The 21,350-nt window shown below is 23.4% G+C and overlaps 3 protein-coding genes across 3 annotated transcripts; all 3 read left to right on the top strand.

Moving 5' to 3' along the window:
• The first annotated feature begins 13,633 nt into the window (after nucleotides 1-13,633).
• On the top strand, nucleotides 13,634-15,596 carry F4817DRAFT_326905 (ArfGap-domain-containing protein). Its single transcript, XM_049301967.1, has 3 exons — nucleotides 13,634-14,007; nucleotides 14,124-14,909; nucleotides 14,978-15,596. Exons 1-3 carry the CDS (start codon nucleotides 13,960-13,962, stop codon nucleotides 15,281-15,283), a joined length of 1,140 nt encoding a protein of 379 aa, XP_049162393.1. The 5' UTR covers nucleotides 13,634-13,959; the 3' UTR covers nucleotides 15,284-15,596.
• A 39-nt stretch (nucleotides 15,597-15,635) lies between these two features.
• On the top strand, nucleotides 15,636-16,914 carry F4817DRAFT_238023 (electron transfer flavoprotein, beta subunit). The gene is made up of 3 exons (XM_049298996.1): nucleotides 15,636-15,912; nucleotides 16,002-16,644; nucleotides 16,713-16,914. Exons 1-3 carry the CDS (start codon nucleotides 15,862-15,864, stop codon nucleotides 16,793-16,795), a joined length of 777 nt encoding a protein of 258 aa, XP_049162392.1. The 5' UTR covers nucleotides 15,636-15,861; the 3' UTR covers nucleotides 16,796-16,914.
• Nucleotides 16,915-18,501: 1,587 nt separating this feature from the next.
• Nucleotides 18,502-20,852, top strand: F4817DRAFT_326897 (small subunit of carbamoyl phosphate synthase). Its single transcript, XM_049301966.1, has 5 exons — nucleotides 18,502-18,828; nucleotides 18,994-19,006; nucleotides 19,066-19,353; nucleotides 19,409-20,363; nucleotides 20,424-20,852. Exons 3-5 carry the CDS (start codon nucleotides 19,153-19,155, stop codon nucleotides 20,648-20,650), a joined length of 1,383 nt encoding a protein of 460 aa, XP_049162391.1. The 5' UTR covers nucleotides 18,502-18,828; nucleotides 18,994-19,006; nucleotides 19,066-19,152; the 3' UTR covers nucleotides 20,651-20,852.
• Nucleotides 20,853-21,350: the final 498 nt, after the last annotated feature.

Below are 21,350 nucleotides of genomic sequence, written 5' to 3'. Positions count from 1 at the left end.
TTATTGTATATATTGTTATATAAGTTAAAATCTATAATTTAATTATTAATAAAATAATATTAACAAGTATTATTATTAACTATATTATTATCTTTATTATTTTTATTATTTTTATTATATATATTATTATATAAGTTAAAATTTATAATTTAATCATTAACAAAATAATAATAATAGTTTTTATTATTTTAAAATAAAAACTGCTTTTTTAAAAACAGGTTTAAATTTAGTAAATCGGTATAAAAAAATAAAGGTAAAAAAATTTAATTTAAAAACATATTTTTAACTTAAGTTTAAAAATATATTATATTTTTTATAAAAAATAAAAGTTTATATAAACTTTTTTTAACCTTATAAATTATAATAATATTTACGTAAAAAATAAATTAAATAAAATAAGTAAATAAATATTTTTAATAAATTTTATATAAATTTTAACATTTAAAATTATAATATTACTTTTTTATTTTTTTAAAAATAATATGGGTTAATTTTAATATATAATTAACCAAATAATATTTATTTTTGCATTTTTTAAAAAATAAAATAATCTTTATATTTTTATTTTATAAATAATAAACGTTTTTACAAAACGCCATTAAATTTTTTATATTATTAATTTTTATAAAACCAATATATAACTCCATTATATTTACTTAATACTACCAGTTTACAAAATTAAAGATTATATAAACACATTTTAAAACAATATAAAAATTAATAATTTAATAAGTTTAATTATAAATTAATATTATTTACCAGTTATTATTATTTAATCTTATAATATAAACCGGTTAAAATATAATTACTTTTTATTAAAAAAAAAGTAAATCACCGTAAAAAAATATTTAATAATTAAAAATTAACATAAATAAATAATATATTATAATTAATTAATTATAAAAATAAAAATAAAAATATACTATTTTATTATTGTTTATATTATTATAAAGATAATAAGTTAAGTTAATAAAAATATTATTATTAAAACAAGTAATGGTTTTTTATTCGTTAAACTTTTTTAAATATAATAAATAAACGTAACCAAACTTTTTATTATTAAACCATTTATTAATTCTTTTTTAGTTTTTTATTTTAAAAAACCAAACATTACCAACTATAATATAATAGGTATAAATAATTAAATTATAATTAAAACTTTTATTAAAATAAATAAATTATAATAATAAATTATTTTTGTTTTTATAATTAAAATATTTAATAATAAAGATATATTAAAAATTAATAAAATTTAAAAAAAAAATTATATATAATAATTTAAAACATATATTTATTACAAAATTAATATATTATAAACTATTATAGTAAAAAAAAAAGCTATAAAAGATATAAAAAATAATATAATATTAAAATAAAGTTATACGTTTAAACCAATATATTAAAATAATAACATATTAAATATATAATAGTTAATTAAAATAAAACATTAATTTTAATTAAATTAAAATAAATTGTATTACAAACATTAAATAAAATTAAATTTATAATAAATTAAATTTATTATAAATAAAAATCTTTTTTTATTTCTTTAACGCTTTACTTTCCACTTCCCCTTTTTCCGTAAATAATTATTTTTACGTTAAAAATTTAATTTTGGCATTTCCGTTTAAACAAAAATAATTTAAAACTTTATTTAAATAAAAATAAATTAAAAAATGTGTTATTTTTTACATTATTATTATCTATATTAAACCTTTTTTTAAAGTTAATTACAAATAATAATTTATACGTAAACATTAACAAAAATGCTAAAACGGTTAATTTAAATAATTTTGTTTAACTTAAAAAATTACCAATTATAAAAATAACTTTTACAACTTATTTCGATACTTTTACTTGCGTAAAAATTTACTTTTTAATTAATTACATTAATTTTCGTTATAAAGAAATTTATTCGTTTAATTATAAAAAAGTAACTTTTATTCCTGGAATAATTATATTTAATATAATCGTAAAATAAAACCTTTTTTTAATAATTATAATATAAATTAAATATTTATCTAATAATATATTTTATTTATAATTTACTTTTATAATTAAAAAGTTTTTTAATTTTTTAATAATTTAATTAATGTAATAAATATATTTATTATTTTAAAAATTTAATTTATTATTTTTTAAAACTTATTTATATTTTTTATAAATTGATTTATTAAATAAAAAAAAAATGTAAAAACTATACGTTTATATATATAAAAATTTTACTTTTATAACTTCGATTATAAAATTAAAATAAAATTAAAGTTTAATAAAAACTTTGTAATTTTTTAACTTTTTTATTATATTATTAATTAATATTAAAATAGTTAAGTTAAAGATATCTTACATTTTATTTAAAAAAAAACAACCAATTTAATTTATTTATTAAATATATTTTTTCGGGTTAATTATTATTAAATTTTTTAACCTTTTATTTTAAGTTAATTTTTTATAAAGTATATATATAATTTCTAAAAAATAACTTAATATTTATACTTAAATATTATTTAATAATATTGTTAATAATATTTACCAAATATTATTATTATTAAAAAAATCTTTAATTTTAATTTAATATTTTTATAGGTATAATATTTTATAAATTAAAATATTAATATTTTATCTAAAATTAAGTTTATTATTAAGTAAATAAATATATGTAATTATTATTATTTATATTATTTTAATATAATTAAAAATATTAAAATTTACGTTATTAATAATTAATATAATTATATTATTTAGTAAAGTTATTATTATAAAAATAAATTAAAATTTCTTAAATTTTATTATTTATTATAATAAATAATTAAACTTTTTTAAAAGTAAAACCGTTAACATATAAATTATTTCCAACTTAAAACCTGTAAAATAATAAATAACTTATCTTTTTTTTTATAAAATAAATAGGAATAATATAATAATTTCTTTTATATATTATTATATTAAATAATGAAATATATAAAAACATATTATATAATAAAATACGTAGGAATATGTTATCTAATAAAATATTATTTAAATTATTTACATAAAATTTTTATTAAAAATAATATTAAAAGTAAAAGAATTTTTAATTTATATATATAATAATATAATATTATAGTTTTTTTATTTATTAACTTTTTTTTATATTAATATTTATTACTTATATTATTTTATTTAATTATTATTATAAATATAATTGTTATAAATATGGTTGTTATAAATATAATTGTTATAAATGTAATTATTATAAATATAATAATTAATAAAGTAAATCATTTTTTTTTATATAAAATTATTAATAAATTAATTTTTTATATTATAAAATTCTTTATTATTTTATCGTATAATAGAAAATAATTTTAAATATTCTTTTATTTTTAATATATTAAATATAATTAATAATTATTTTAATACAAGTTTTTAACTATTTTAATTATTTAATCTTTACCGCATAAACAATAATGTTAAATTAAACAATATATTAAACAATATGTTAAACGATATATTAAATAATATAATTTTTATTAAACTGTTATAACGTAAATAACGTATTAACGTATATAATGTATATATTACTTATCTTGCTTTTACCATTAAATTTAAAAATATCAAATTTAAAAATTATAAAAACGTGTTTATTTAATAAATTTAACTATTACCAAATAATGTTTAAAAGCACCTTTTTAATTACGTTAAAAATAAAAGTAAGATTGTATTTAATAAATATATATTTATAATTAAAAATTTAGAAAAGGTAAAATAATTGTAATATAATATTTTTATGTAATTTAATTTTTAAAGTATATTTTTAATATAATAAAATCCCGTTTTACCATAATAAAGTTTTGTTTTACTTTAATAAAATTCCGTTTTATTTTAATAAAGTTTTATTTTATTTTAATTTTGTTTTTATTTTATTTATATTTTACAACCTTATATTTATAATATTTAAAATATTTAACTTTTAAAATCTTATATATCCTTAATATAATAAAATTATATTTTTTCGCAACCTTCCCTTTATATTATTTAAAATATTTAATATAATATTTTTTATAATTATTTAATATAATAAAATTATATTTTTTTGTAATTTTTTCTTTATATTATTTAATTACCATAATTTATTTAACTTTATATTTTTGTTAATATACTTTTAATAATATAAATTAATGATATACGTTTATTTTTATTAAAAGAAATATTAAATAAAATTTTTCCGTTTTTTATTTTTTATTTTATTAACCATATTTAATTAAACAAAATTAATACTTTTTAAATATAAATTTTATTAAATATTATTTAACTTTTTATTTTTTATAATATTTTATATTTATAAGTTAATATTTATTTTTTATGGTTATTATTAAATAATACCTTATTTTATTTTTTTATTTATAATATTATAAACGTATAAATTAATAATATTAATATTAATATATAATAAGTTTTTTTTATATAAGTTAATATTATGCCATATCCCCCGGAATATACTTTTTAAAACGTTATAATTAATAGTTTTTAACGTGTAAAAATAAGTAATTTATTAACGTATTTTGTTTAAATACTTACAAATTAATTATAACGAAAATAACGTTATACTTAACTATAAAATATTTATATTTAAGATAATAATATTAAAACTTACATTATTGTTTTTAAAAATATAATAGGTAAAATTAATTTAAATTTTAAATATAAAAAAACCAAATCAAAAACGCGTTTTTTTTTTTACTTTATTAATAATTATTATAAAATAATTTATATATTTAATTTTTAAAATAAAATATAAAAACCAGCTGTTTTATCATTAAATTAATATTATTTATATCTTATTTAATATTCCAAAAATTACATTAAAATTATATTATTAAATACTTTTTTTAATTACTTTATTTAAACTATTTATAAGTTTTTTAAAAAATATTATAACGTTAAAATTAAAAATTTTAACGATATATTATATTATTATAATTATTACAATTATTTCTTTTATAATTCAAAACTTATCCAAATATATAATAAATATTTTATTAATATTTAAAAAAAGAATTTACCAATAAATTATTAATTTATTATAATACATATATTATATATCCACTTTTTCCCTTTTTATCTTAAAAAGTTACACCTTTTTAAAAAACGGTTTTTAACAATTAATTACACGTTTAACATAATTATAAAATTTACATTAAACCCTTTTTTTAATAAATAAATTAATAATACTTATTAAAAAATTACCAAATATATTACCGTTTTTATTAATAATATATTTTACATTATTAAACTTTTACTTTAAAACGTATTAAATGTTTTTAAAAACGTACACGTTATTTAATATAACCTTAAAAAACTTAAAAAAACAAATTTAATCCCTTTCTTCGGTTTTTACAAAACTATAATAATAAACGCATTATTATAACTAAAAAATAACAATTATTTTTATTACAATATACCTTTAAATAATAACTTTTAAAACATATAACAAAACAAAAAAAAGATTTTATTTTTTAACATTATTTTAAACATAACCCACATAATAAATATAAAAACAAAATCAACCAATAAAACAATTTACGTTCCCGTATTAAATAATAAAAACTTAACTTACAAAAATATAAATAAACCATCACGCATTATAACATTTAAACGTTTAAACAACATTAACAAAATTAAAACCAAAAAAAATAATTAAAATAAAGTTTAAACAAAAACTTTTTAAGAAATAAAAAATATCTTATTTATAAATAATATAAAAAATAACAATAAACGTAATACTTATAATAAAACTACTGTTATAATTAAAAAAAAAAACAAAAACAACATTTTATTAACAATAATTTTTTCTAGATTTTTCAACCTAACAAATAAAATAACAAACAACGCAAAAAAAACGCACTTCGTTTAAAAATCCTTTAAAATAAAATTTAACAACAGCTAAACCAATTATAAAAATATTACAAAAAAAACTTACAACAATTAATTATACTTTAAAATAAAATTAAATTTATAATTTTTAAACCTTCGCAATTTTAATTTTTTCGCATTAATATTTATTTAAATCTTTTTATATAATTTAAATAACCCGTTAACCAAAAATACCAAAAAAATAAAAAAACTCAAAACTTATAAAAAAAAAAATTTTAACCTTTAAACGTAAATTTTACCATATTATAATCGATTTTTTATACCATTTTTAACTAACTATTCTACCGCAAATAAACCGTAATTAAATTATAACAATATAATATTTTAACCGCCATTTATCCCATATTTTCTTTCCTAATATTTAACCAAATCTTTAAAAATAATAACTTTTACATTAATATAATTTAAATAAAAAAATCGTCTTTTACTTAAATCCGAAATATTTACAAATTTATAACTAAAAAACAATTAATAAAAATTAATAATTAATTATATAATTATAAAAAAATTAAAGATCTTAAAATTAAAAAATTATTAAAAAAAATTTCGGTATTTAACCGGTAACAATTATTTTTTAATAAAAAAAAAATTTAAACGCGTAATAAAATTAAAAACTTTATTATAAAATATAAAATCTTTTTTATTTAATTTATTATTAATTTAAACGATATATCTTCTTTTATTTATATTTAAATAAACCGTAAATTTTAAAATAATAAATTTTTAAAAAAATTTTAATAATATATAAATTACCATATTATCGATTTATTTTATATATAATATAAAAAAATTAACCAAAACCTTATTATAACCGTATTATAATTTTACATTTATATAAAAACCTTTTTTAAAGAATTAATTTAAACTTTTATAAAAAACAAGGTTTTCGGTTTAATAAATAATTATTTTAAATATATCGAAATAAATAACCGTAACGCTTTTTACTTATACAGGTTTTTTTAATATTATAAAAATATTAGTTGCAAAAATTTACTTAATAAATTAATTAATTATAATATAAAAAAAAAAATTATAATTTTTATATAATATATTAATAAATATTTTTATAAAAATTTTAACGAAAATATTATTAAAAAAAAATTTGAAATGTTAAAAATTATTAAAACGTTTAAATATTTATATAATAATTTAATTACTTTAAAAACAAAGTTTAAAATAAAAGTTTATTTTATTATTTACATTATTTAAACTTATAAATATACCGTTACATACCATAAATATTACTTTAAAAATAAAAAGCAAAGATTTAAGAAAAATAAATAATGCCGTTTTGGTTTTCTTTAAAAAACGGTTTTATTTACGCATATAAACAAAAACGGCATTATCCATATTTAACGTTATAATAATAATTATATAAAATAAAATTTAATTATTATTATAACGTATTATTATAATTATAACTTTATATAAATATTAATTATAATTTAAACATTGGTTTTATTTTATTATATTATTAATTACGCAATTAAAATCGAGAGTTTTATATATTAAAAACTGGTTATAATTGCGGGAATTTTAAAAAAATTAAAAAAAACTTATTTATTTATAAAAAATAATAATAAATTTAAAAAAACAAAAAATTTTATATTTAAAATATTAAATTACATTTTTTCCAAATATAAACTATTTTCTTTTAAAATTTATAATTATATTTTAAATTATAATATATATTATTTTTTAAATATAAAATAATGTTAATTTTATTATAAAACTTTATATTTTATTATATGTTAATAATAATTATATTTAAAATAATTTACTGTTAAAGTTACTAACAAAAATATAAAATTTACCGCTAAAAAAAATATATCATATTTTATTAAAAGTATTAAATTAAGTATAATTAACGTTTACTTATACCAAAACCTTATATTTAAAAACTTATATTTATATAATTATGCGTTTATTATTAATATAATATTATAACTTAAACGTTAAATTAACTACCATATAAAATTCGAAAATTTATTAAAAAAATAGCAATTTTATTAATATATTATTATAAAAAATAACGTATTAACACCGTTATTAATTAAATAATACCCTTTTAACTTCTATAATAAAAATATTTATTATTAAATAATTATTATTTATTTAACATTATTTATACTTTAACAAAAATTTTTATTAATTAAATTTAAAACAATTATAAATATTTAAAAAGATTTAATTCATATTACCTTAAACCGTATTCGATTTTATAACAATAACTTTTTACTATTAAAAAAAAGTAAAAAAAATATTATATAAAATAAAGAAATTTAAAATGTGTAAATAAATGTTAAAAAAAATAATGTTAATAAAAATATTATTTATAATATAAATATTAAATTTAATAAAAAGGTAAAAGAAAAAAGTAAAAAAATAAAAAAGTTTTAATAATTAAATAAGTTTAATATTTTTATTAATAATATTAATTTTAATATTAAATATTTATTAATAATTAATATATTAATTTTTAAACTTAATATTATATAATTAACGTAAAGTTTTAAAGTTGGTAATATTATTAAAATAAATAATATATTTATTATTTCGAAATTAAATTGTTATAAAAAATTAATAAACAACATTAATTTATTAATTTTGGATTTAATAATAATTATAAATTATACTATTAAAGTGGTTAGTAAAAATATATAAATTTAAAAAATTAAATTAAATATTTTTAATATTAATAAATTATGCAAAATTTTCGGGGTAAATAAAAAGTATGTAATATTATTTATTAATAATTTGGCAAAAAAAGGAGGCGAAGTTCGAAACGATAAACCTTTTATATTATTTATTAATAATTTGGTAAAATAAGGAGGTAAAATTTAAAATAACGATTTGGTTTTTAAAACACTTGTAAAAATAACGGAATAATTAATTTGTATAATTATAAAATATTATTTCGGTTAGATTTAAATTAACGTTAACGTTATTTTAACAAAGAAAAAAGGGTTAAATAAAAAATAAACTATAGTGTTAAATATTATTTTTTATTATTTTAATTGTATCGATGTTTTTTAAATTAAAACAAATAAAATTGTTAATAAAAGTATGTTTTAATTATTCCATTATTTTAAAGGTAAAAATAAAATAAGGAAAAGTATAATTTTATACATTTTAATTAAAGCGTTAAAAAAGAAAAGTTATTGTAAACGGTTTTAAATGATAATAACGTTTAAATATATTATTGCATAAGTTAATAATATTATTATATATTTTACTATAAAGTTTTTTAAAAATGGTAGAAAAAGTATATTTAATATTAAAATTATTATTTAAAAAAACGTTAATATTTTAATTATTAACGAATATTTTATAATATTAAAAATATTATTATATAAAATTTATAAATAATTATAAGTAACTTAAAAATAATTTAATATAAATTTTAACGGTATATTTATTATTATATTATATAGTAATTTTTATTAATTTAACTTTATTACCGGTAATTTTTTATTATATTTAAACTAGCTTTTTATACGTAAATATTTTAAAAAAACCGGTAAAGAATTTATAATAAACAATAAAAAATAATATATAAATTATAATTTATAGTTTAAATTTATATTAATAATTATTTTAAATTAATAAATAAAAACAATAAACTTTTAATTAATTTTTTTCCTTTATTATTTAAAAAATAATAAATAAATAATTAAAAATGTTAATTTATTAAATTTTAAATTAACTTAACCAAAAAATATTAAACTTAACAAAAATATTAAAATTATTTATTTTTTAAATAAAATGCGGTACGTTATAAATCTTTAAATAACATTTATATTTATTAAAAAAAAAAAGTAAATAATTTAGATTTTTTTATTAAATTATATATTTTAAAGGATAAATTATATTGTTATTTTTAAAGCAATATATATAATTATAAATAATTTAAATTTTAAAATGCCAATTTATTTAGTTTTTATAAAAAATATATTTATAAACATTATAAAAAATAGTTATTAAAGTTTAAAAATAGTAAATAATATTTAATATATTATTAAAAGGTTTTTTTTTAACCTTAAAAACATTATTTTTTATATAAAGCCAATATTTTTATTATTACAAAAACCTTTTAAATTATCCTAATATTATTTTAATTAATGCGTAATATTAAATTATTAAAATTAAACCATAATATTTTACTTATTTTTAAAATAAAAATATTAATTATTTAAAGAAAAAAACAGTTATTTAATAAAATTAAATTTATTTTAACGTTTACTTTTGTAATTACCGATTATAAATTACAAAATTTAATATTATTAAATACTTTTTTAAACTTTATAAATCAAAAATTATTTAAGAAAAATTCCGATTTTATAATTATATACGTTTAATTATTTTATATAATTAATTTTAAAGATTTATATATTTTATCTTTTATAAATTGCAAATATTAAATAAAGTTGTAACTCCCGTTTTAAATGGCAAATAATATTAATAAATTAATAATTTTAGTTTAAATAACTTTTAACCGGTATTAAAACGCTTTAAAATTAATTTAATAATATTTAAATATGTAAGAAAATAACTAAAAAATATTTATAAAAAAATATTTTATAATATAAAAAAATTATAATATATAAAATAATTTATATCTTAAATCTTACTTTATTTTTCTTTTATTTTTAATAAATATTACCGCATATATTATAATTAATTTAAACAATTATTTAAAAAAAAATATTAAACTTACCCGTCGTTTTTATAATAAATATAATAAAACAATTATACAATTATAATCTTAATAATAATATAATTAACCTAATATATTTTAACTTATACATTCCCATTTCTTTATAATTATATTTTAATAATTATTTTTTACCAATTATATTTAATAAAAACTTACTACAATTAAAATATATTTAATAATATTTCCATTTATATCTTTTTTATTATTCTTAAAAAAACATTAAACATAAAAAATGTTATTTTTTATTTATTAATTATAATTTAAAATATTTATTATATTTAATTTTTTTTTCTTTTTAATTTTAATATATTTATTATATTTTACCATTTACAATATTTAATTAATTATTATATTTATTTAATTTAAATTTAATATATTTATTAATTTTTAATTAATATATATAAAAATAATTATTACGCTTTTTTTATTTTTAATATTTGGTAAATTTTTTAATAACATTATTTTTAGTTTTTTTATTTTGTTTTTAAATAATTGTTTTTTACTTAATATACCTTTTTAACTACTTATTTTTAAAACTTAAATAAATATTATAGTTTAATTATTTTAAATATATTTACTTTAAATTTATTATTTTCTTACTTTTTTTACATTTTTATTTAATTGTAAAAAATTAATATTAATTATTTTATTATTTTACCATACTTTTAATTTTAAACCGGTTTAAATTTTATAATAAAAATAACTATAAAAATAAATTTTAAAATTATTTTTTACCTAAATAAAATATTAATTAAATTAAATATTATAATAGTAAAGATTTTTAAAATAATTAATAATTAATTTATTAATATTTTAAATTTAAAATTAATAAAATAAAGTATAAATTTAATTTAATTTGTTAAAAAATTTAAATCTTAACCTTATTTTTAACTTTATTACCAACCTAAAAATAATTAAAAATAATGCCATTACTTTTTTTTTTCCCGTTTACCGTTTATTAATAATATTTAATATATGTATTAACCAGTTATATATTTTAAAAAATAAAGATTTAATAAGTTTTTTAATTTACCGCGTTATTTATAAAATTGCTTACCTAAAAAAACCCGTAAATTTAAACTTTATTAATATTAATATTAAAATAATATAATAGTTTAATAATATAATTTGTTAGCATTTCGCTTTTATTTTCCAAAATAAATTTAATCGTAAAATTATATTATAATACTTTTTTATTTTTTACTTGTTAATTACTTTGAAAATATATTTTAATATATAATATAATAAACTTATATTAATTTATAATATAATTAAATATTTTAACGGCTGGAAATATTTTTTAAATTTTAAATTATAATTAATATTATAATTTATAATTAAAAACCATACCCGTTTATTGTTTTAAATCTTTAATTATTTTATATTAAACATTAATATTATACGTTCGTTAAATACCGAATAATTTAACGGCATTTGTTATATAAGTTTAATTGTTTATTTATTAAAATTTGTTAACAATAGGGGTTATTATAAAGTTATTATTTTTAATTTTTAAAGTTAAAAATAATTATTTATTGATTTTTAAGTTATCCGTTAAAAAACGTAATTTAATTTAATTGTTTAATAATTATAAAAATAACTTATTAAAAATTATTTAATTTTAAATTATTATAACGTTAAGTATTTCTGGAATTAAAAAACCATACTTTAAATTATTAAATAAATAAATTTATAAATTTATAATTTAATCACTTTTAAATTTATTTAATTATTTATAAAGTTAAAGGTAAATAATTAAATTAACCAATAAATTATAAATAAAAAATTAGCTAAATAATTAATTATTAATTTTTAAAATTTTTAATTTTACCAAAAATTAAATTATAATAAAGGTATTATTATACGCCAGCCTTTTATCCCGGTATTTACTTATAATTAATATTTATAATAATATTAATAATAAATAATGCCGTTACCATTAAATAATCCAGTAAAACGATTATAATAAAACCCGTTAAACTTATCGTTTTTAAAATTTATTTTTTTAAATTACTTATTTTAAAATCTCCGAAAAAACATAAAAAACCAACCCATAAATATTAATTCTTTAGTAATATTAAATTTACCATTTAAAAATTCTTTTTAAAAATTATAATTTGAAATTATTAATTTAACTAATTTATTCCCTTTTTTTAATAATTTTAAAAAACATTAATAAAAGATTAAACTTAAAAATTAAATAATAAAATAATATTAAAAATAATATCAAAAAATAAAAAAAATTAAAAAAACGATTACATATAAATCGATAAATATTATATTTTTATATATTAATATTAAAAAAATTAAATAATATTAATTTATTTAAAACTTATATATAATAATAATAAATAACAATATTTTTATATATATATAAAATTTAAATTTAAAGTTATAAATTATTTTTTTTAATCTTTTTTTTATTTTTTTTATTAAAAACTTTATTTTTTTATTAATTTATTAAAAACCTTATCTTTTTATTAATTTATTAAAAGCTTTATCTTTTTATTAATTTATTAAAAACTTTATCTTTTTATTAATTTATTAAAAGTTTTATTTTTTTATTAGTTTATTAAAGGTTTTATTTTTTATTAAAAATACATACCATTTAAAATTTTTAAATTAAAATTAATTTAACATTAATCATATAATTAAAACTTTAACCTTATTGTTTAACTTATTACAATACCTGGGACCCACAATTAAAAGGCACTAGTGGGTGCACAAACAAATTGCCTAATTAGGAAATATCTTTAACTTGGTTTATTACAATAACCTTTTTAAAAGTCGGGCATATTTAAACTTTTAACATTAAATAACATGACGCGGATAAAACCGTTTGGAATATGATTGGATTAACACTACTTGTTATAGTAGGTTACCATGTTATTATTTACTAGATGTAATAGGTATTAATATTATGTAGGTAGTAATACTACATAGGTATGTAAAAAGGAAATCTAGACTTTTGTTTTCCTCCTTTCTAGGCCTAAATACTATGGTAGGGGATGAGAAAGCTAAAAACAAGATGTGGAGAATCGGGGTAGTCTTGGCCCCCGATATTCCTATTTCATCAACAAATATCCCTATTTTATCGAAGTCGGCGATTGCGCACGAGTTAAATTAACACCACGTACTACTGTACTTGTACTTCATAAATGGTTAATAAAACTGTCCTCATATATGTACGCAAATACCTTCAAACCCTAATTTAATGCTGTTGCCGCTTCGTACACGACTCTCTCTTAATATCAAGTAGGCAATTGCTGGATAGAGACCTATATTACTCCCTACTGTCGCTTCGGCGCAACAATCAGTAGTCCACCATGGCCTCCAAAGCTATGTGGGAAGTCGATCCGGAGACCAGATCAAAGGTATGTATTGCTATCTAGTTGGGGTTTGAAATGAATTAATGGCATCGCAATTAGCATAGTTTAGGTACCTATCTATCATGATATTAAACGCTTGCTAACCGTCAGCTTATCTCTAGCTCCTGGCTATACAAAAGACGAGCAACAACAACATCTGCTGCGATTGCAACGCCCCGAACCCGCAATGGGCGTCTCCTAAATTCGGCGTTTTCATCTGCCTCTCCTGCGCTGGCGTTCACCGGGGCCTTGGCGTCCATATATCGTTCGTTCGTTCCGTTACTATGGACGCGTTCAAACAGGCCGAGATCGAGCGCATGCGGCTCGGCGGTAATCAGGGATGGAGATCGTTCTTCGAGCAGCACGATGATACCAAGATGCGCGGTCTAAACTGGGACGATGCTACTATCGCGGAGCGATATAGCGGCGAAGTAGGTGAAGAATGGAAGGAGAGGCTTAGCGCCAAGGTTGAGGGTAGGGAATACGTACCCGGTGAGCGAAAGACCACACCGCAGCCCGCCGCCGCCGCTGCCACAAAGCCGCCTGGTCCAAAACAAATCAGTAGGACTGGAACGCCGTTGCAAGGCGTGGCAACGAGTGGAAGTCGAACAGCAAGCCCCAGCCGACCAGGTGTCAAAGCTAAAGTCGATGATGAATATTTCGCCCGTCTGGGAAAAGAGAATGCGTCTAGGTCGGCGGAATTGCCGCCTAGCCAGGGAGGCAAATATGCCGGATTTGGAAATACGCCTACGCCTGCAAAGAGTGGTAACGGAGGGCTCCCAGATCTATCAGAGGTGCAGAAGGACCCAGTAGCTGCCCTAACAAAAGGGTTCGGCTGGTTCACAACGACTGTAAGCAAGACGGCTAAAGGAATCAACGAGGATTTCATCCAGCCTACGGCTAAGCAGGTAAGCACAAGAGTCCGCATGCTTAACAGCATAACGAAGCGAACACAGTTGCTGACTCTCACAAACAGCTTTCAGAATCGGACTTCGCAGCACAGGCGAGAGTTGCAGCAGGGAGCGTAGGTAAGGCGGCACAGGCCAGCGCAATGACAGCACAGGATCGGTTTAACCGCTTCGTTGAGGGATCCGACGAGCGAAGGCAAGCCCCGATAGACGAGAGCAAGAAGGCATTCTGGGACGACTTCGCCGCCGTCGCGGATCAACGGCATGGTACCGGGCCTAAGTATAGCTCGGTCGGAACTTCAGCCATGGGAAGAGGAGGAAATAAGAATGCGCCGGCAGCGGCCAAGAAGGACGACGAGTGGGACGACTGGTAGTGGCCGGACGGGGATTGTCAGTTTATACTACCCAGGTCTAAATGAAGAGACTGCACAGGTATCGGGGTGTGCGATTATACCTATAGACGACGGACACGATGCCATGCTGTATAATTACCTGGTAAGCTAAATGGAGTTCTGGGTAGCGTATATACATCTATGTATTAGAATCAATGTAAAGGGTGCAAATATTCTTTTTATGCGGCGGTATTCGAGTAATAGGTACCTAGACACCCAATTACTAAAGTACAACTAAGCATACTAAACAATTCTTCATTATACCGTTGCGATATACTGTACTGCAATGTTATACATTAAGTATCCAATTATTGTCTAAGGAGGTTATTTTACGAGCAGACCATCCATGTGGGGCTTATTTGGCCGAGGTTTTTAACAGTAGAAGCGCGGCTATCGCCGGTCTCGGTCGCGGATTTTCCTGCGTCATTGAACGGAGCTTCAATTAAGGTTAGCCGAAGCATTGAATCCGACAAGAGACATAAGCTCGGTTACTTGGTTACTTAGACTTTCACTTCTCCTTTCGCTTTTTTATAGACAGCCAGCAAAGCTGCGAACTCGCCATGTCAGCATTACGCATTCTTGTGCCCGTAAAGCGGGTAATTGACTATGCGGTATGAATCGATTAACTCCTACACTTTGTACACGTAAGGGCAAAAATGGAACGAGGGGGTAAGCTAATGGTCGTATTCCTTATCCGCAGGTCAAACCCCGTGTCAACAAGGCGCAGACGGGCGTCGAAACGGCCGGCGTCAAGCACTCGATGAACCCGTTCGACGAGCTTTCGGTCGAGGAGTCGGTGCGGATCCGCGAGAAGAAATCGGCGCCGGGCGGCGTCGAAGACATCTGCGTGATCTCGGCGGGCCCCCCGAAGGCCGCGGATGTGCTGCGCACGGCGATGGCGATGGGCGCGGACCGTGGCATCCACGTAGACGTCAAGGAGGGCGAAGACCTAGAGCCGCTCAGCGTAGCCAAGCTGCTCAAGGCCGTTGTCGACAAAGAGAAGAGCAACCTGGTCATCCTCGGCAAGCAGAGCATCGACGACGACGCGGCACAGACGGGGCAGATGTTGGCGGGATTGCTGGGCTGGCCCCAGGCTACGCAGGCTAGCAAGGTCACGTTTGGCGCGGGCGATACGGTCGAGGTTACGAAGGAGGTTGACGGCGGCGCGGAGACGGTACGCGCAAAATTACCGATGGTTATCACGACGGATTTGCGCCTTAATGAGCCCCGCTATGCGAGCTTGCCGAATATCATGAAGGCGAAGAAGAAGCCGCTTGTCAAGATGAGCTTGAGTGATTTAGGCATTGCGAATGAGAGACGACTTAAGATTGTTAAAGTTACAGGTACGATTTTTTACATTCTGTTGTCTCAGCCTTTCCTCTTTTAGTTTATACTAACTTTCTTATTACAGAACCACCGCCGAGAGAAGGTGGCGGCAAGGTTGAGGATGTGGATGGGTTGATTTCGAAGTTGAAGGAGCTGGGAGCGATATAACGAACGAATAGAGAGAATTGCTTTAAAACTAGTCAATCTTCATACATATGGGCCACGGTGAAGCTTAAACGTAGATATGGGATATTTTATTTCTACGACGAATGAAGCTAGCTATACGGGTTTCGTGTCCGATAAAGGGGCTACGGGGAAATCTAAACCCCAATAGTTTTCACGTATAGATAGTCCTTATATTGTTGATAACTTGGTTATTTATGGAATCTATAAAGCCGCGAGGTTGATGTGGCAAATGAAGATATGTTCAATCAAGACAAGTACCCAGAACCCAGAATCATGTAACTCAAATTCACAAATTTTACAAATGCCCAAGCGTATAAACCCCCTTTCGTTCAATACTACATGTAACTATGGCCTCTCGGGGAGTCGCTTCTATCCGATCCTCGGTACGATAGGGAGGAAAATAATATTGCAGTTCCACAAATGGCGTTTATAAGTGTTGAACTAACTTATTGATCGGAGCACTAAAGCGTTGGGGTTTTCACAGCAACAAGAGCCAATCGTAAGGGATTGGTTTTGTGTACGAATTGGGGACATAGTTAATTTATTTATGTGCGTGGTTCAAGGGAGAGAAGGGATGCATTGGACTTGACTAATATGTACTACCGAAATATCGACATTCTAATGTTGTTGCAGCATTTGCATACTACTGGCGATTGTGGTGGGAGAGTATATCACAGCAAAGTCAACGTCGCCACAATTTACATGTGTGATAGAAATTACAAGTACCTATCTCATAGTAAAAGTAAACGAATTATCGTGATTTGATTGTGTAATTTAACCGCATACATACACTATCTGAAGTTAGTAAACGCTATTTTGGCCTTTCTTTGCTATAGACAGTATCCGGTCTACGTCAGGGCGTTGAGGCCGTTAATAGGCCGTTTTCGGCGGGAGCATAAATGACCCGACCTATGCCCTGCTCCTTACCTAACTTTACCTAACCTATGCAGGGGCAGTTTATATAAAAGACTTAATATAATTTAATTTATATAAAAGTTTAATAAACCTATAAAATAAAGTTTACTTAATTTATAAACTTTTATTATTTAGCGAATTTTTATAAAGTATATTTATTTATATAAATATTATATAATATATATAACGTAATTATTATATAATAAAATAAATATTATAATAACTGTTATAAAAAATTAAAATAATATCGGTAAAATAAATATTTAATAAATACTTAATAAATATTAATTAATGGTTAAATTAGTTTATAAAAAAATAAATATTTAATAAATATTTAATAAGTATTAATTAATTAATGTAAAATTGGAAAAAATTATAAAACTTTGTTTATTTATATATTTAACTTTAAAACCTCGTTTTTTTTTTTAATGCTTTAATCCGTGACTTACGATCGTAACGTGGTTTATAAAAAAATAAATATTTAATAAATATTAATCAATTAAATTATAAATGGTTAAATTAATCCATAAGTTAAGTAAACTTTATTCCATAAATCTATTAAACTTTTATATAGGTTAAGTTATATTAAGTCTTTTATATAAACTGCCCCTGCACAAGTTAGGTAAGGTTAGGTGGGGAGCGGGGCATAGGTCAGGTCATTCAGTTCCCCGTTTTCGGCCTGTAATAAATTTTTTTCACTCTTCTGTCTAGCGGGTCATAACAAGCTAATGTACCTAGAGATAAGGTAGCGGTATTACAGTGTGTAACACAGAAATACAACATATCTAATTGGACTATCGAATAGTAAATATGGGGCTGCACTGCATGGTTAGCTTGAAGATTTCGGAAACCAGTCAGATCGCACAACCTTGAATTCTTAGTCCCCCGCTATGAAAACAACCTTTTTTTTTTCTTCTTTCCCCGGTCCTCTTTAAAAACTGACGGTACTCCCCCAATCCGCCTTATTACTATCGGTATTCTTTAGAACCTCTAAACCTCCCTTCTTCCAATTGAGTCTTCCTCTAATTCTCCTGCCTCTTCTGGTTGGAACTATCCACGTTGCCCTTATGAACGGGCGCTCGTCAGTCTTCACATCCCAGGTACGTGCAATGAAAGATGACCTCATTCTAACTATCCCTCCTTATTCGACTCATGAAAATATATCCACTCTCGCCACGCTACTCGGTTTATACCTTTGCGTTTTATACTATTTTATCTCTCTGTTATCACTTTAGCCATTGCCATTGCTAACTATATCGCCACAGGATTATATCTCTGGTCCGTTTCACTTCACGAATCTGACTCACCGCTTTCGAGACTAACATAACTATATCTAGACCACTTGTGGCGGGCTCTCTCCGCTTAAAGGAGGCCATTGAATAATATCTTTAGCTCGAACCTTTAATTTACCACTTCAGAACATCATGTTCTCACGACTAGCCCTGAAGGCTGCGAAGCCTGCGGCATTCGGTGCTGCTGGCCTCTCGGCACGGGCCCGATTCCTCTCCACCACCGGCAACTTTGCGGCCCAGGCTATCCAAGGTAGTACGGGCAGGCAGATGCCTCAGACCTTATCCCGGGCTACGAAACCTGCTTCCGGCATGGAGGCTACACTCACTCTCCGAGTACGTTACAACTATGGTAGACCTTGACGATTACTATATGCTGACGGAGAAAAAGGATGGGCCTATTTTCCACGGAACGGCTTTCGGAGCTAATTCTAACATCTCTGGCGAGGCCGTCTTTACGACTTCTCTTGTCGGTTACCCGGAGTCGATGACCGATCCCTCGTACCGAGGCCAGATTCTCGTCTTCACTCAGCCATTGATTGGAAACTACGGCGTTCCCTCTAACGAACGTGACCAGTGGAACCTGCTGAGACACTTCGAGTCTCCTCATATTCAGTGCGCAGGAATTGTCGTTGCCGATTTCGCCGAGAAATACAGCCACTGGACCGCGGTGGAGAGTTTGGGTGACTGGTGTGCCCGAGAGGGTATTCCAGCCATCTCGGGTGTCGATACTCGTGCCATCGTCACTCACCTACGAGAGCAGGGTTCTTCCCTCGCCAGGATCTCTGTTGGCGATGAATACGACGCAGACGAAGACGAAAGTTTCGTTGATCCCGGCCAGATTAACCTTGTGAAGCGGGTTAGCACCAAGGCCCCCTTTGTTGTGGAGGCCCACAACCCCAAGTATCATATCGCGTTGCTTGACTGTGGTGTTAAGGAGAATATCCTCCGGAGCCTGGTGAGCCGTGGGGCTAGCGTAACGGTGTTCCCGTACGATTTCAAGATTCAGAAGGTCGCCGACAATTTTGACGGTGTATTCATTTCCAACGGCCCTGGTGATCCGACCCATTGCCAAGCTACCGTACACAACCTCAACGTGCTGATGGAAACCTCCCAAGTGCCCATTATGGGTATCTGCTTGGGCCACCAGCTACTGGCTCTAGCCACTGGAGCCCGAACCATCAAGCTGAAGTATGGTAACCGGGCACACAACATCCCGGCTCTAGATATGACAACCGGGCAGTGCCACATCACCAGCCAGAACCACGGCTATGCTGTCGATGCTAGCACGCTGGGTAGCGAATGGAAGGAGTATTTCGTTAACCTTAACGACGGTAGTAATGAAGGTAGGATATTTTTTATTATGGGCTTTAAGTTGTCTGCAAGTTACTAATACGATGTTATAGGTATGCGCCACGTCTCCCGACCAATCTTCTCAACCCAATTCCATCCCGAGGCCAGGGGTGGCCCTATGGATAGCTCCTACCTCTTCGACAAGTACATTGAAGATGTGATGGCCTTCAAGGCGTGCCAGGCTGTCTACAAGGATAACAGGCCGTCCCAGTTCATGTTGGACATTCTAAGCAAGGAACGCGTTGGTGTTCAACCGGAGCCTCTAGCTAGCGCTGCTTAGAGAGCCCGTTTTTGGTAGGGGTATACATGGGTATACATGAGTATTTTTTTGATCTATTAGGGACCGATTGGGACAGGATTGTGTCATAAGGGAGTTTATGTATTTCAAACCAAGAAAAAAATAAAATAGCGAAATGCATTGTACTTGATTCATTCATATATATTTTTGTCATGAGTGAGTGTGTAGAATAGAGTAATCGAAATACATTAGGTACATAGTCTAAAATGTATTATGTCTATACATATGGTACTCGTAAGAGTCTAGCCCCTTTTCATTGTTTTCATTTTCATTTATTACGTTGCCTACCTAAGGTACATAACCTACATAATGTTCCTATAAGTGCATGTACCTTAGGTAGGTTAAGTACATATAGGTCCTTCCTATGTATGTAAGATGCAGTTACACTAGATCTCATCTCTCTTTCTTCTTGTCTTATATATATCAGTGCTCCTGCTGTCTGCTGAGTGACCCGAGGAGAGAGCATGTAAGTATATAAAGCTGCCAGCGCTTTCCACAAAGTACATACTTAGTATATTACAACTCACAATATGTAGTTAGCATATATGTATTTATTTATTATTTATACTCTACATTGTCGAGAAAAATAGCTTGCGGTTAGTTTACCTGGGTGTATGATAGAACGCATTTGTTACTTTTCCTTTAAAAGCCACCAGCATTATATCGTCCATCTTAAGGTATT

Source organism: Daldinia loculata (assembly GCF_022478755.1).
Source record: "Daldinia loculata strain CBS 113971 unplaced genomic scaffold F4817scaffold_6, whole genome shotgun sequence".
Taxonomy (NCBI): Eukaryota; Fungi; Ascomycota; class Sordariomycetes; order Xylariales; family Hypoxylaceae; genus Daldinia; species Daldinia loculata.
The sequence above is the reverse complement of the archived record's forward strand: the minus strand, read 5'-3'. Positions and strand labels throughout refer to the sequence as shown.